Source organism: Electrophorus electricus, chromosome 6 (genome assembly GCF_041902795.1).
Source record: "Electrophorus electricus isolate QZ-2024a chromosome 6, ASM4190279v1, whole genome shotgun sequence".
Classification (NCBI taxonomy): Eukaryota; Metazoa; Chordata; class Actinopteri; order Gymnotiformes; family Gymnotidae; genus Electrophorus; species Electrophorus electricus.
In genome coordinates this window covers 29,776,792-29,790,430 of record NC_137502.1, presented here as the reverse complement: position 1 = coordinate 29,790,430, position 13,639 = coordinate 29,776,792, and the positions used below count along the sequence as shown (strand labels likewise).

General features: G+C 39.6%; 1 protein-coding gene across 4 annotated transcripts in view; it reads left to right on the top strand.

The window, feature by feature from the left end:
- nfatc1 (nuclear factor of activated T cells 1) overlaps positions 1–12,809 on the top strand; it is a 34,571-nt gene extending 21,762 nt beyond the window's left edge. For 3 of the 4 annotated variants that reach the window (XM_081716346.1, XM_081716348.1, XM_081716347.1), the window contains exon 9: positions 1,717–2,631. In XM_081716346.1, coding sequence (XP_081572472.1) covers positions 1,717–2,429 — 713 coding nt within the window. In that variant the 3' untranslated portion in view covers positions 2,430–2,631. Of the gene's footprint in view, positions 1–1,716; positions 2,632–11,639 lie in introns of those variants that run through there. The other variant, XM_027019544.3, reaches the window with a different exon arrangement.
- The last annotated feature ends 830 nt before the right edge of the window (positions 12,810–13,639 follow it).

The window sequence follows — 13,639 nt, the reverse complement described above, 5'->3', positions numbered from 1 at the left end:
TCCTACCAGCACCTAAACAGAAAAGATCAAATCAGACTTTTATTGCAAAAAATGTTTTACTGTACCAAGAAATAACTTTAATAATTACATTAAAATGATTATGCCTTGGTCAGCACTTACTTATACTACATTATGCTGTATGCATACAGAAATATTTGGATTTTTAATAAATAATCTCTACTAATAAATAAACCTCTAATAATAATAATGCACAGCAGAGCAAATGTTAAATTCTAATTCAGTTCACAGTGCAAGCTGCATGGGTGCAAAGAAATATTAAACTATATATAGTCTTAAATATTGGATTTGAATTGATTGTGGTCTGCCCGTTGTCATGGCACAGTGGCTATCCCCATAAGAGAATTATTCGAGTGCTAGAAACAGACACGGCTTTCAAGGCCATAAATAAGGGGCTCCTAATAATCTACATGACCATTCAGGTCCATCTGAGAGGAGCAAGGCCATTCTCAGAAAGTCCACTGAAATAAATTTAGCATGCTTTTGGCATCCTTGCCTAAGGGCTCACAGGATACAAAGTTTAAATTTTGCTCTCCAAGCCCCTCTATAGAAATGCATTCAAGTTTCAAGTTCAAGTTTGGTTTATTTGTCACATACATAGTCATACACAGTATAACTCGCAGTGAAATGGTGGAGAGTGCTCGGTCCAAACTGAGGAAAAGAAAACGGGTGCATAGAGAAATATAGATATTCTCTATATGTGAAATATAGATATGCAAAGAGAAATATATATATTCTATGTATGTACAAAATATATTAACAATGTATGTACAATATATGTATTATATGATTATATACACAATGTACAATGTATATGGTTGTGTATATATGTACAGAATGTACAGATCCGTTTTGTAGAATAACAACATATTTACAGTTGTGTTACAAGGTAATTGAATATATATTAATATATTGAATATATATATATATATATATATATATATATATATATATATATATATATATATACATATATATATATATATATATATATATATATACATATATATATATATATATATATATACATATATATATATATATATATATATATACACAGTTATACAGTTATGTTACATTCCAGTTATGTTACATTCCAAAGAGAGAAAAAAGAAATCTGGAAACCCATGCCTTACTTGACCACTCCCTTTCTTTAATCGGGAGCCCAAAGCCCAAAGGATTACCAGGCACAGGGCCCTGTTCCACTGATTCTATCAAACGTGCTCTAGCAAATGAAACTGTGCTTCAGATGGGCACAAAGAACTGTATGTGTAACACATTGAATACTTTCTTGATAGGTTATCAATTAAAAGCCACATAACTCCATTGGAGAAGATGCTTCCTGTAGCAGCAAAATATCTCATAATGCATGCTTATAGCATATTAGTACTGGAGCACGCTCCAAAGAAAATAGCCTCTTTTATTATAGAAGCAGCTGGAAGTCTCTTGTGGTGATGATTCATTCCTTTTTTCTCCCTCTTTCTTTAAATATTTTCAGTTGGGCGGGAGTGCCTTGCCTTAGACACAGTCTCATTGATGAGAATGTTTGTTTGCCTCTGGGTATCCTAGCCACAAACCCACTCGATCGCACCAGCTCACATGAAGTCACATGAACCCACAGTGCGTGTTTATTCTTTTTTGTTTCTTGTTTTTCTTTCTTGCGATCTCTTTCTCCCTCCCTCTGTCTTTGCTTCTCAGTTCCCACCATAAAGACAGAGCCCCATGACGACTATGACCTGCCCCCGGTGTGCGCCCAGCGCCGTCCTCCCCCTCCCAGCCTCACCCTGCCCCCTAAGCCTTTCTACGCCCCACAAGCCCCACCCACCATGCCAACTCCGGACCACAGGGCATACGCCACCAGCCCCCAGAGACTTGTGACGAGGCCCTCGCCACTGCCCTGCACCTCCCCTTCTAGAGGCAACCCTAAAGTGCACGACCTCTCCCCCACACACCTCTCCCCGCAGGGCCTGTCGCCAGGCATCACGGGCATCAGCCTGGGGCCAAGCACCGCACCTCATGTGTCGGCCATCCAGCCCACGCCCGCCCGTTACCAGCAGTCAGTCCTCTACCCGCCAACTGGCGCTTCCTCTCCCCCAGGCTCCCACCCCCCCACTCCAAACTCCACTGCTGAGCTGGTCTTCGCTCCCAGCCACAGCCTGGCTCGGCCTGCGGGTACCGGCCAGGCCCCGGCACTGCCCAAAGCCCCAGCAAGGAGCGGGTCTTCCCCACTTTTGCAGGACGAGGGAGCGCCTGCCCTGCTATCTGTCAGCATCAAGCAGGAGCCACAGGAACTGGATCAAATATACTTAGATGATGGTAAGTCCCAAAGAAACTCAAAAGCACAGTCAAAAGCCATATGTAGGTCCGCTTCTCATGTTGTGCTGTGCACTACTGAAAACTTGTCTTTTTGAAGTCTTGTGGGACCCCCAAGGTTGATGAATATCTAAGAACTAGCTTTAAGCCAGACATTTAGCATTTTATTTATCACTGTAGTAAGTGGTTAAGACTTACTTTTACTCCAACCATAACATAAACTTGCAAGTAGATATAAGACATTGTTCAGCTCCTTATTTACTATCAACCTTGCCAAAGAGGCAGTATAAAATAAGCACAGGTAAGAAATGGCATTCAATGCTCATATAGATAGTGATTTTTTTTTTAATTCTTACCCAGTTATTATATATATATATATATATATATATATATATATATATATATATATATATATATATATGTAATAATTATATATATATATATATATATATATATATATATATATATATATATATATATATATATATATATATATATATATATATATATGTAATAATTATATATATATATATATATTTATATATATATATATATATATATATATATATATATATATATATATATATGTAATAATTATATATATGTAATAATTATATAATACACACATATATGTGTGTGTGTTTGTAATAACTATATATATATATATATATATATATATATATATAAATAACTGGGTAAGAATAAAAAAAAATCTCTATCTATATGAGCATAGAATGCCATTTCTTACCTGTGCTGTTTATTTTATACTGCCTCTTTGGCAAGGTTGATAGTAAATATGGAGCTGAACAATATATATATATATATATGTGTGTGTGTGTGTGTATAATAATTATATATGTGTGTGTGTATGTATATGATATATATATATATATATATATATATATATATATATATATATATATATATATATATGTATATATATATATATATATATAAAATATAACTGGGTAAGAATAAAAAAAAGAAAAATTGGAGATTTTCTTCTTTTTTTTTTTTTGATATACTATATAATCCTCCAATTTTTTTTTTCTGATGTCAAAATTACCAACAAGTCAGGTATAGTTCCATAAAGCCATAAAGATTGCAAAACCTCTCCATATTTATGCTGACCCTTGGATGTGCTCATAACCGGATCTGTTACATTCCACCAGTGGTAACGGAATTTAAGTGCACTGCAGAGACAGTATGGATGTGGTTCTTATTCACAGCGTTGATCTGCTGTGTGTTTGGAGCGACCAGTGTGTTGTTTAAGAGATGTAATGCCAGTGGCAGTTTAAAAGCTCCAAAATATCACCAGTCTACCACTTTTCTCTATATGTATAATGCTCTTATCTTTGTTTACATGGCCTACATTGTGCATGGTTCTTAAAAGAAGTTCACGTGTGTCGTGTACACGTGTGCCATGATTATGTGGACAAAAGGGTTTTATTGTGACTACATTTGCTTATTCAACAAAACCTGTTTGACTAATGACAATAGAATATAATATGAATAGCCAATGCTAGTCAATACATTTTCATGTAGTTCAGCCTTGGCAGTTCTGAAAACAATGCAAGATCAAGAGATTATGTATCTTGGCTCTACACACCCACAAATAACCACATCTGACATGTACATGTTTTCTTCAGTGTTCAGAAAACTACAAGCAAAGACCAGAAAGTTAAAGGTTGATCTCATCACATCATAGTACCTTACACCCAGCAATGTCTTAATATGCTTTAATTTGTTTGATACTGTTAGCAAGGTTTATCTGGCAACCCTTTCAATTTTAGTGTCGACATGGATATACTGTTCCACTGTTGCTATGGATATTAAACAATATTTAGGGTTGCCAGTAAATTGGACATATATTTTTCTTATGGGGAGAGGGCATTTATTAAAGCATTTATCTTCACATTAAATGTAGGACATATATATTTCTTTTGGGGAGAGGGCATTTATTAAAGCATTTATCTTCACATTAAATGTATACCTGTGCTGACTTTATTTTCTTTTTAGAGGTGTATAGTTTTGGTCTGAGGGATCAATTATTGTGGCCATGGCTATATGAATTATATTGAATTAAAGGTTTATAGACTTTGAAGCTATAGTGCAAGTATAGTGAAAGTTTCTTTCAGGTTATAAAAAGCCCTCCATTTCTAATGTGATCTGTAGTCAGTGATCAGTGACAAAGCTCCTGAAACTAACATCCAGGGCTTGGCAAAAGGTCTGATCTCAACACTCAGCTTAGTGCCATGGCGATTGGAAGTCACTAGGAAATCTCTTAATTCCATGGTGATTGGAAATCACTTATTTCCATGGTGACTGGAAATTGCTAGGAAATCACTTAGTTCCATGGTGATTGGAAATCGCTAGCAAATCGCTTAGTGCCATGGCGATTGGAAATCACTAGGACATAGAGCATCCATGCTGGTAGGCTTTCATCAGCATTGTCCTTGATTCCCATTTAATAACACTTCTTGTCAAACAGTGGATCAAATCGTTATCCATGTGGGAGCCTATGTTGCTTTTGCTAAATATTCAGTCTGGAAGAGGTCATAAAAGTGCATTGACCATATCTGTGGCCGCAAATTATTTTACAAAGAACAGTTGAAGTATTGTTTGCATTATTCTAAGATTTGTGGTCAAGCTGTTATGCAGATTGAGAGAGTGTTTTTTTTAATGTATTTTGGCTTGTCAAATTATTACCTGCCGTTTCACATCTGGTAAAACCTGGGAGATTTTACTGACCTCTCAGCTCTAATACGGCTCATTAGGCCCTTGGAGCTGAAGCATGTTAAATGTGTTGGCAACATTTCAGTTTTTGTGAATCCCCTCAGGCATGGTGTTTCTTGTCAGCTGCATTCATTATATGACAGAGAGAATAAACAGGAGCATGCTCATTAGTGATTGGGGGATGCATGCTCTGGACTTGCTACACACTTGGAGTTCCTCTCAGTCTAAGTTTAATGTAGATTCTTCCCAGGTTCTAATTCACTCACATGTCAGTGATGTCGTGATGGTGTGTTTGTGTTTATTTTGTTCCATAATGGGAAGTAATTTTTATTAAATTTTATGGATAACCTGTTATCCCAATACTTGCCCCCTCTCATCTTGACGTATATATCACCATTATCTGGCTCTGTGGTTCAACTCTGATAAGAACCAGTGGTGTAACCAGGGCTCACCTTGTGTTGGTTCCAGTGATCTTTCCTCATGGAAAATCTTGCTTGCACTGGCCGTTCCACTGCTTTATTTCTTCTCTGTGCTTATGAGAGCTGGGGGTCTCTGTGCTTCTGAGAGCTGGGAGTCTCTGTGCTTATGAGAGCAGGGGGTCTCTGTGCTTCTGAGAGCTGGGAGTCTCTGTGCTTATGAGAGCAGGGGGTCTCTGTGCTTCTGAGAGCTGGGAGTCTCTGTGCTTCTGAGAGCTGGGGGTCTCTGTGCTTCTGAGAGCTGGGAGTCTCTGTGCTTCTGAGAGCTGGGGGTCTCTGTGCTTCTGAGAGCTGGGGGTCTCTGTGCTTGTGAAAGCTGGGGGTCTCTGTCCTTGTGAGAACTGGGGGCCTTGGTGCAATGAAGCCCAAGGTCTGCCGCAGGTGAGGACCCAGACCTAGAAGAATATTAAGGGGTTTGTGTAGTCACCTATAATACATATTGTAGCAGTTGTCATATACTTTTTTGTGTGTTTTAAAATTTCACATTTTCTGATTAAACAAACTTTCAGAACTCATACTACCACTCAGTTGTTTGAGTGCACCTGCTTGAGGTGTTATGTGATATATGTATAAAAACTGTGGAACTGCAAACATTGCTTACAGTGGCTGTAATGATTCAGTACCTGGTGTGTCTTCATAGAAGCACACAACTATAACTGAACTACATTCAATGTTTTAATTTTTACACGAAAGTGGAAATCTACTTGAAAAAATGATTAAATAATATTCAAAGAAATGGTTACCAAAAGAAAGGATATTTTAGTCTGAAGTCCATGTCAGTTGAAGATCAAATCGATACATATATTTAGGTAATTTTGTTAGCAATTTTTACCAAGTGAGGCTTCATCCGTACTCTAAGAATAGAGAGAATATGAACTATTGTTATTCTTGTTATTCTAGGAACTATTGTCTAGTTGTTATTCTTGAATCTAAAGAACTGGGAAATAAAATAGCACAGGTTGGTCTGAATTACTTAAGAAATGAACATTAATCTATCTTTAGGACAAACAGGCAGATCCTTGCAAGTGACCTGCTATTGTCAGGACCAGCCAACATGTTTTAAAAAAATGGTATTCATAAAGACCAAATAAATCAAAGGGGCCAAGATTCAAGATTGGTTCAAGAGTTCATTCGAGTCACAAGTCTGAGATTATGATTCCCGGCCCCTGAAGAACAAGCAACGCTGAATAAACTTAATTTGTAAGATTTGTAAGAATCGACTCTAGAAGAGGCTGCATGAAGTAGGTCTTCCTGAGAGAGAAACCTTTATTAACCATGTCGAAAAAGAAGAGGAGACCATTCTGAGCTGAAGTGGAAGTCAGTGCTAGGGACCTGACTCAAAGCTCAAGTATGTGGGGCCAGCTCATATGCCTGTATAACGCAGAAAGGTCAGGCATATGACTTCTCTATGTGCAGTTTCCATGTCATGCAAGGAGTAGTGTCGTGGTCCGGGGTTGTTTAGCTGAAATGTTTGTCATCATCACTAAGTCCATGGAGATCTCAATCTGCTGCTGTAGCACAGAGGCATGTTATTCCACTGTGATTACTGTTACTTGGACTGTCTTTTATTCTTCAGCAAGACAACAACCTAAAATGCACCCTGAAGTTGTGTAAACATTTTCTTGGCAAAGAAGGAAAGTGAAGAATAACTAAAATTAGCAACATGACCTCTACACTTTAAGGCCATGGAATCAGAATGTGCTGGATACGTTCACAAGAACCCTATATCTTAAGGAACTGCTGCAGGACAGCTTGGATGACAGGTTTTGTGGTTTCCTGCTGAAACTTGTTTTCCAAATGCCTTGCATTTGTGAAGGTCTATTGATATTCAGTTCCTTTAATTACACTTATATGTTTTGTTCGGTATATTGTAAAGTGTATTTAGAAAAAACTTATTTGCCATAAAACATTGTCAATTACATGAAAAACAAATTGTTTCCAGAAAGTGAACTTTTGACTGGTAGGCCATCTTATGTGATTAATTTCATGAATTTGGCTTTCAATAAATATAAGTATTAAATTCAAAATCTCTCACTCAAGGGTGAACTAATCAGTCATTAGTGATTTCTTGGAGTGAATAAACAGTACAGTAATGCTAGGCTTGGTAAGCAGATCCAAGAACATCCCGTGGCCTGTGGCTTGGCCCACCAAAAGTAGGCGTTGCTGGAGTCTGACTCAGCATGGTCCTTCCCTTGCACAACGTAAACGATGCTCAGGATGTGTGCTCTCTTTTTTTAGGTCATCTGTTTTTTTGTCATGTGCCGATTAAGGCAATTAGCGCTTGTGGGGTCACTTGCGTTTTTGGGCCATTTAATGAGGCTAGCAATGGCACTGGGGGTAATTGTTTGGGAGTTCCCCACTTTCCCTCTGTTTCCCAGAGGCAGAGACCAGGCGGGGTCTCCGCACTCTATCAGGCTGTTGCAGCTGTTGCTTGTCCGTCTGGAACAGGAAGCACGTCCCTGGATTACCTCATATCCACTTATTCACTTCCAGCCCAAAGTCACTACAGCCGCCTCGCCGATATGGCACCATTATCGCACAACTTAATGCTAACAAATAATTAAGCCTTGCTTTGTTTTTCACATTGAAGAAAGATATATGGGGTTGGCCAGATAGTGCTCATTGGGATATTGTTATGACTATTGTGAAGCTATGCACAAAATCTTTCTACAAATAGGCAATTAGGAAATTGTGATCGGACAAAAGGATTATTTTATTGAACATTGTGGCATTTTATCCACTTATTTGAGCTGATGAGATTTAAGATGATTATGCAAGTATAAAGTAACTGCTGTATCTTTTCACATAAACATGAACTGAATACCAGATGAGATGAGTCACATTGCAGCTTCCTTTAAAGGGGGTGATCTAAATAGATTCAGTGTAATTGAAAACCTTTGTCTCTAGGATTGTGACAATTGTTTCTAGGCAACACAGTTTGGGCAGGCCTTTGATATTCTCTTGTGAAATTCCCACTGGTCCTGGCTGGCCAAACTGACGGAGGCTTTTAGTAGCTGATCTTTGACCATCAAACATGACCGAAGTGATGGAATTCAATCCAGACCATTGTGTTTGGTAAGAATTAGAGACTGTTTCTGCTTCGCCATTATTTCACAGCAGAGCATTATTAAGCCCACTCCAAGATCCACTGCTGAAGACCTTTCATTAGACCCCTCATATGAAATCTGGCAGCAAAACAAAATATATCCCATGGTAACTCATGACAACATAGCCTTTTGATTAGGCATGGTTCATGGCATCCAAATTGCATCAAGTCATTTGTGACTCAGTAAATGTTATGAGCTCATCTATCTTTAACCAAGATCAAAGTGTTGCATTCTCAAAGCAGACAGGATGGGACAAAAGCATTTAAATGTTATTGACCACCACCCTCGGGGGCAAAGTTACATTGTCACTCAAAGTAGTAGAACAAAACATATACTGTCCTTCAGGGAATGTGTTTCAGGATGCTTTCTCAATATTGTGTCAGTACCTTTCTTAGTTAGGCGGAGTCCCTGGAAAGGCTTTTTGCATGTTTTCTTTGTTAAAGTTTGCTCAAATGGGCTTGACGTATTTGACACTGGCTGATACCGTTGAACGCTCGCGCACTGAGAAGTTGGAGGACATAGGGATCGCTTACGTGACTTGGATGGACCGCCTGAAGTTCAGCAGCTCCAAGTGAGTGGAAAGCCAGACTGGGCTGTAAGCGAACGGAGTTGGAGCTGTAATGATACTGCTTCTCAGTGGACATGCGTGGCCAATGATAGAGGGGGAAGAGAGGGGTCATCCCATCCCCAAGGCATAGAGCCGTGCACAGACTTAGACATCTGAATCACAGATGAATATCATCGGTAGTGAAGAGAATAGGCTGAATTTGCCTGTAGAGATTAATTTCTTTCCCATTTGTCTCATCGGTGCTCTCTAAATGTATAGCTAAATCTGCTATGATCAATGTCACATCTGTTTTACCCCCCATTCAAGCATCTACACCTGCAGACCATTCAGTAGTTATTAATGTCTAAAATATGGTTTTGGAGGCCATCATCTTGTAATAAATTATCTGAATGAAATTTTAGTGCTTAGGGACAGCCAGACAGGTATTTCGTCCTGAATTCCTATGGTGTTTTGACAGATGAGAACTTATCAAGAGATCTGAATACTTAAACCATCTAAACTCCCATGAAAGTTACCACTGCTTGCCAAAATTTTTCATGAAGACATATCACTGCAAATTGCTTCTAAATGTGAAGGGCTTCTAATTATTTCAGCCTGGCCAGGTGGTTTAGAGATGTGTGCATGTGCTCACCATAATTCAGCCTTCACTTTTACTTTTTTCCTGTTAAGATATTGGTAACGACCAGTCAGACAGCCAATCTCGGTAGCTCTGAGACTCAAACCCAGGGGAGTCTACAACATTTCTTGAGGTTTTCATATTTATGGCTCCATCGCCATGAGAAAACTCCTCCTCTGAATGCCGAGGGGATTTAACATTACATCTGTGGTTACATACAGTGGACTGCTATTTCTTAGTCACATAGGTATATAAGTAATGCTTAAATTAAACACAGTTCTGTAATTTGGTTGTTTTCCCTATAGCAATATGTTTAATATCTGACGCCAGTGTGGCACAATTTTGGCTTTGGCTGCTCTGATTGCAGGGGTAAAATCTAAACACCTTTGTGGCCTTACACACCCTGTTCGGGCAGAGAATGGCCGCACTGGGAAGAACCCATGTCAGGCCTCGGTCAGGTAGGGCGGCCCGGCTGCGCCACACGAGGAGATGAAAGACACCCTGTGATCCATTGTTCTCTGGCTGGGAAGGCGGCCGGCTCTCGGCAGCCGGTCTGCAGTGGGAGCTCCAGGACCCCAGGTCATTCGGAGGGGATTCCTCAGCAGGCTTCCAGGTCTTGGCTGGGAGGAAATCCACAGCCTCCAGCTCCCATAGCCCTCTCGCTCCTTTTCCCTCAGTTCCTCCCTCCCTCAACCTTCATATAAAGCAGCACTATTCACTGTGGTCTAAGCTTAGAATGGGCCCCGGATCCCTCTTGCAAGAACCTTAAATGACTCCCTTTAGTGTGTAAATTGGCACAAGTTCATTTTATGACATTGATAATGGTATGAACAAAGGTGGTATGAGGAATCTACTAGATTGTGTAGCAAAGCAGTGACCAAAAAAAAACCAGGCCTTTAATCACTAGAAATGCTGCTTTGTATTGTAACTGTTCTGTGAAGTGCTCTGCTTAAGGCTAACTTCATTTTTCTTATCATTAATGATTAAAACACCAGTATTTTATCTAAAAGATAAAATAAAGATTGCAGAAATTAAATGCCTGCAGGTGTTTATGTGAAATGCAAGGAATGCAACAGGCCCTGACCCTTTCCCTGTGCATCGTAATGGAACAGGAATGTGCTGTTTTGAAAAGAGCTATGCTATCTGATACTCATTCCGATGAGGATCCAGAGGAGCTGCTTCTCTAACCACTGAACATGGGTTTTATGACATCTAGTGGGCCATCATTCTTTGAACAGACACCAGTGTCAGAGTTCTTTTGGTAGCCATTCACAGGCTACATTGCAGTGGGCCTCAGAAACAAAAACCTGTCACGCTATGCTCCCGGAGGGATAGAGGGGAGATAGTGAGCCTGCCGCTAATATGCTTACTTGCTAACGCCAAGAGGAGGCCTTATCCGGTCCCCCTCGCTGTCCTCCTGCCTGAGAAAGCCCACAGGGTTTGTTTAGCCTGCGGCCATGCGCTGTGACTTCCCTTGTACGGGCCAAAGAACACAGCCTAGCGGGCAAGCGCGGCACCTCGGGTGTGGGAACACTGCGGGACAGGAAGGGAGAGAAGGCCTCTTCTGCTCGGAGGGCATGTGACGGTGGCCCGCCTCACCTCCTCTCCGCGTCAATCATTTGCGTGCGGTTTGTGTTTTGATAGGATTTGTGCACAAAATATTCCACCCTACATATTCCAACATCAGATGTTTATGGATGCTTGACTGTCTTAGGCCAGCCCAGCATATGAGGAGATACAACTGAGTTTGTTTTGTATATATGCACCACTGGAGTAACATGTATTTTCCCACTGTCCTTTTACAGTCAACGAAATCATACGGAACGACCTCTCTAGCATCTCCGTGCAGAGCCATGCGTAGCAACAATGGGAGAAAGCGGGGCCAGAGAAGACTTTGGATCGCATGTTGAAACTCTCCAAGCAGCACAAAAGCATGAATCACCTGACTGCAGTGTCACTGTTCACACAGGAGAGTGAGTTCAAGAGCTGGCAGGGATTTGCTCACTCATAAACCAGTCCGAGCTAACTGGCCGATTGGAAGCCAGCGCAGAAGGAGTACAGAATAACAACAACGTATTATCAAAACAGTGTGTGAATTCGTGGACCAAGCTTCCTGTACAATACTCTTCTTTCTCTATTTCTTCTTCTGCACTTGTGTAGCTCTTTAACTTATTACCTAAAGTGCAATTTTTTAAATAATTGTTTCATGTCTAAATATGTACTGTTTGCATATATGCCAAGAAGCCTTAAATCCAGTAGTCTTATTATTAGTTGTTTGACAGGAGATCTTTGGTAAATAATCTCGTCTGAAAAGCCATTCCATTGCCTATTTTGTTATTGTCCAGCTATGAAACATTTAACTGGAATTGCAATTTCTTGAAGATTCTAATAGAGTTGTATTTATTGTCTCAACTTGGGCTTGAATGCATTGAACACAAGTCAAGAAAATGAGTACTGCGTGTTGATATCTGCAGTCATTTTATCTGATAGTTTAATTTTTTATGGACAGGATAGCATTACAGTTGTCTTATCTATAATTTTCAATCAAAAGCATTTTGTACAGGTTAACCAAGATCTGATTGCACAACTTGTACAGTCTTTGTGCCTCTATGACCCCTTCAGTCGGGCCACTGTGCCTTATATGACCAGTTGCTTTTAGCCTTTTATGCTCAACTGCATGTTGTCAAAATTTGCTCAGACATTGTATAATCATTCTATCTTTGATGACAGGAAAAATATTTTCTCATTGTCATGTGCTTTTTGTTTCCTGACACTCAGTATTATCATAGCTTTCATGTCATTGTTTTTGTAGGTTAAAAGTCATTAGCTAATGTATGCACTTTACTTTGTACTTCTACTTACTGATATCTTGAAAACTATTGCATATCATTACTTTTTTTTTTTTCCTGACAGTGAATTTATAAAAGCAATATGCCAAAGGCTAATAAAGACACCGGATAATGTTTTACTATCAAGCAACATGTATCCCATTTACCAGATTTATGCAGTAGCACAGTATGCACAATAAACCCATACTTTGATTATTTAGATCACTTTGATATGTGGCAGCAGCAAAAAATATTAACCTTTGTTGTGTTATAGGATATATGAAATGTCCAAAAAAAGTGAGACCTTAAAAAATCTAAACAATATTATTCTTTTACTCCTTTCTGGGAGAAATGTCATTGTAAAATGTATATATTTAAAAATGACAAAACGAATTCTGCAATAATGTTTTGCACAAACCTCAAATTTGTAAGGTGACATAAATAAACATTTTAATGCTTTGGCCATCAGCCACATAATACAATCGTTCCAGTGGTCACCAGACTACCCATTTGGTTTAGCTTGTACTGTACAGGAAGTGCCTAAAGACTGCCACTGTCAATGAGGACATTAGAGCAGGTTTTCACAGATGTGTAGTGTCACTGAAGATGAGTGTAACCCTACTTATTTCTCTCCAAGTATCATTTTGGTGTCTTTGTGTCTTTTTTTTTTTTGCAGCTGTACCTTTAAGCTACATGAACGGCGCTGAATTCACATGAATCTCTAAACACCCATTGGTACGTCTTGCTCGTGTAGGTCTTCTCCACAGGACGAGGAAGGTGAGGGAGACAAGCAGCTTGAGTGTGCTGCTGGAGAAACCAGCTGTTCAGTTCGGGCTCTGTACCAAAGGCCCCTGTGACACCTACCAGAACGGTAGAAATACTTTCCATGGGCCCCAATCCCCACAGACACAGCCATGACGACAAACCCCTCCCCAACCGTTGATTGTGCCTTATCAAATCCACCCCCTAGAAATAAC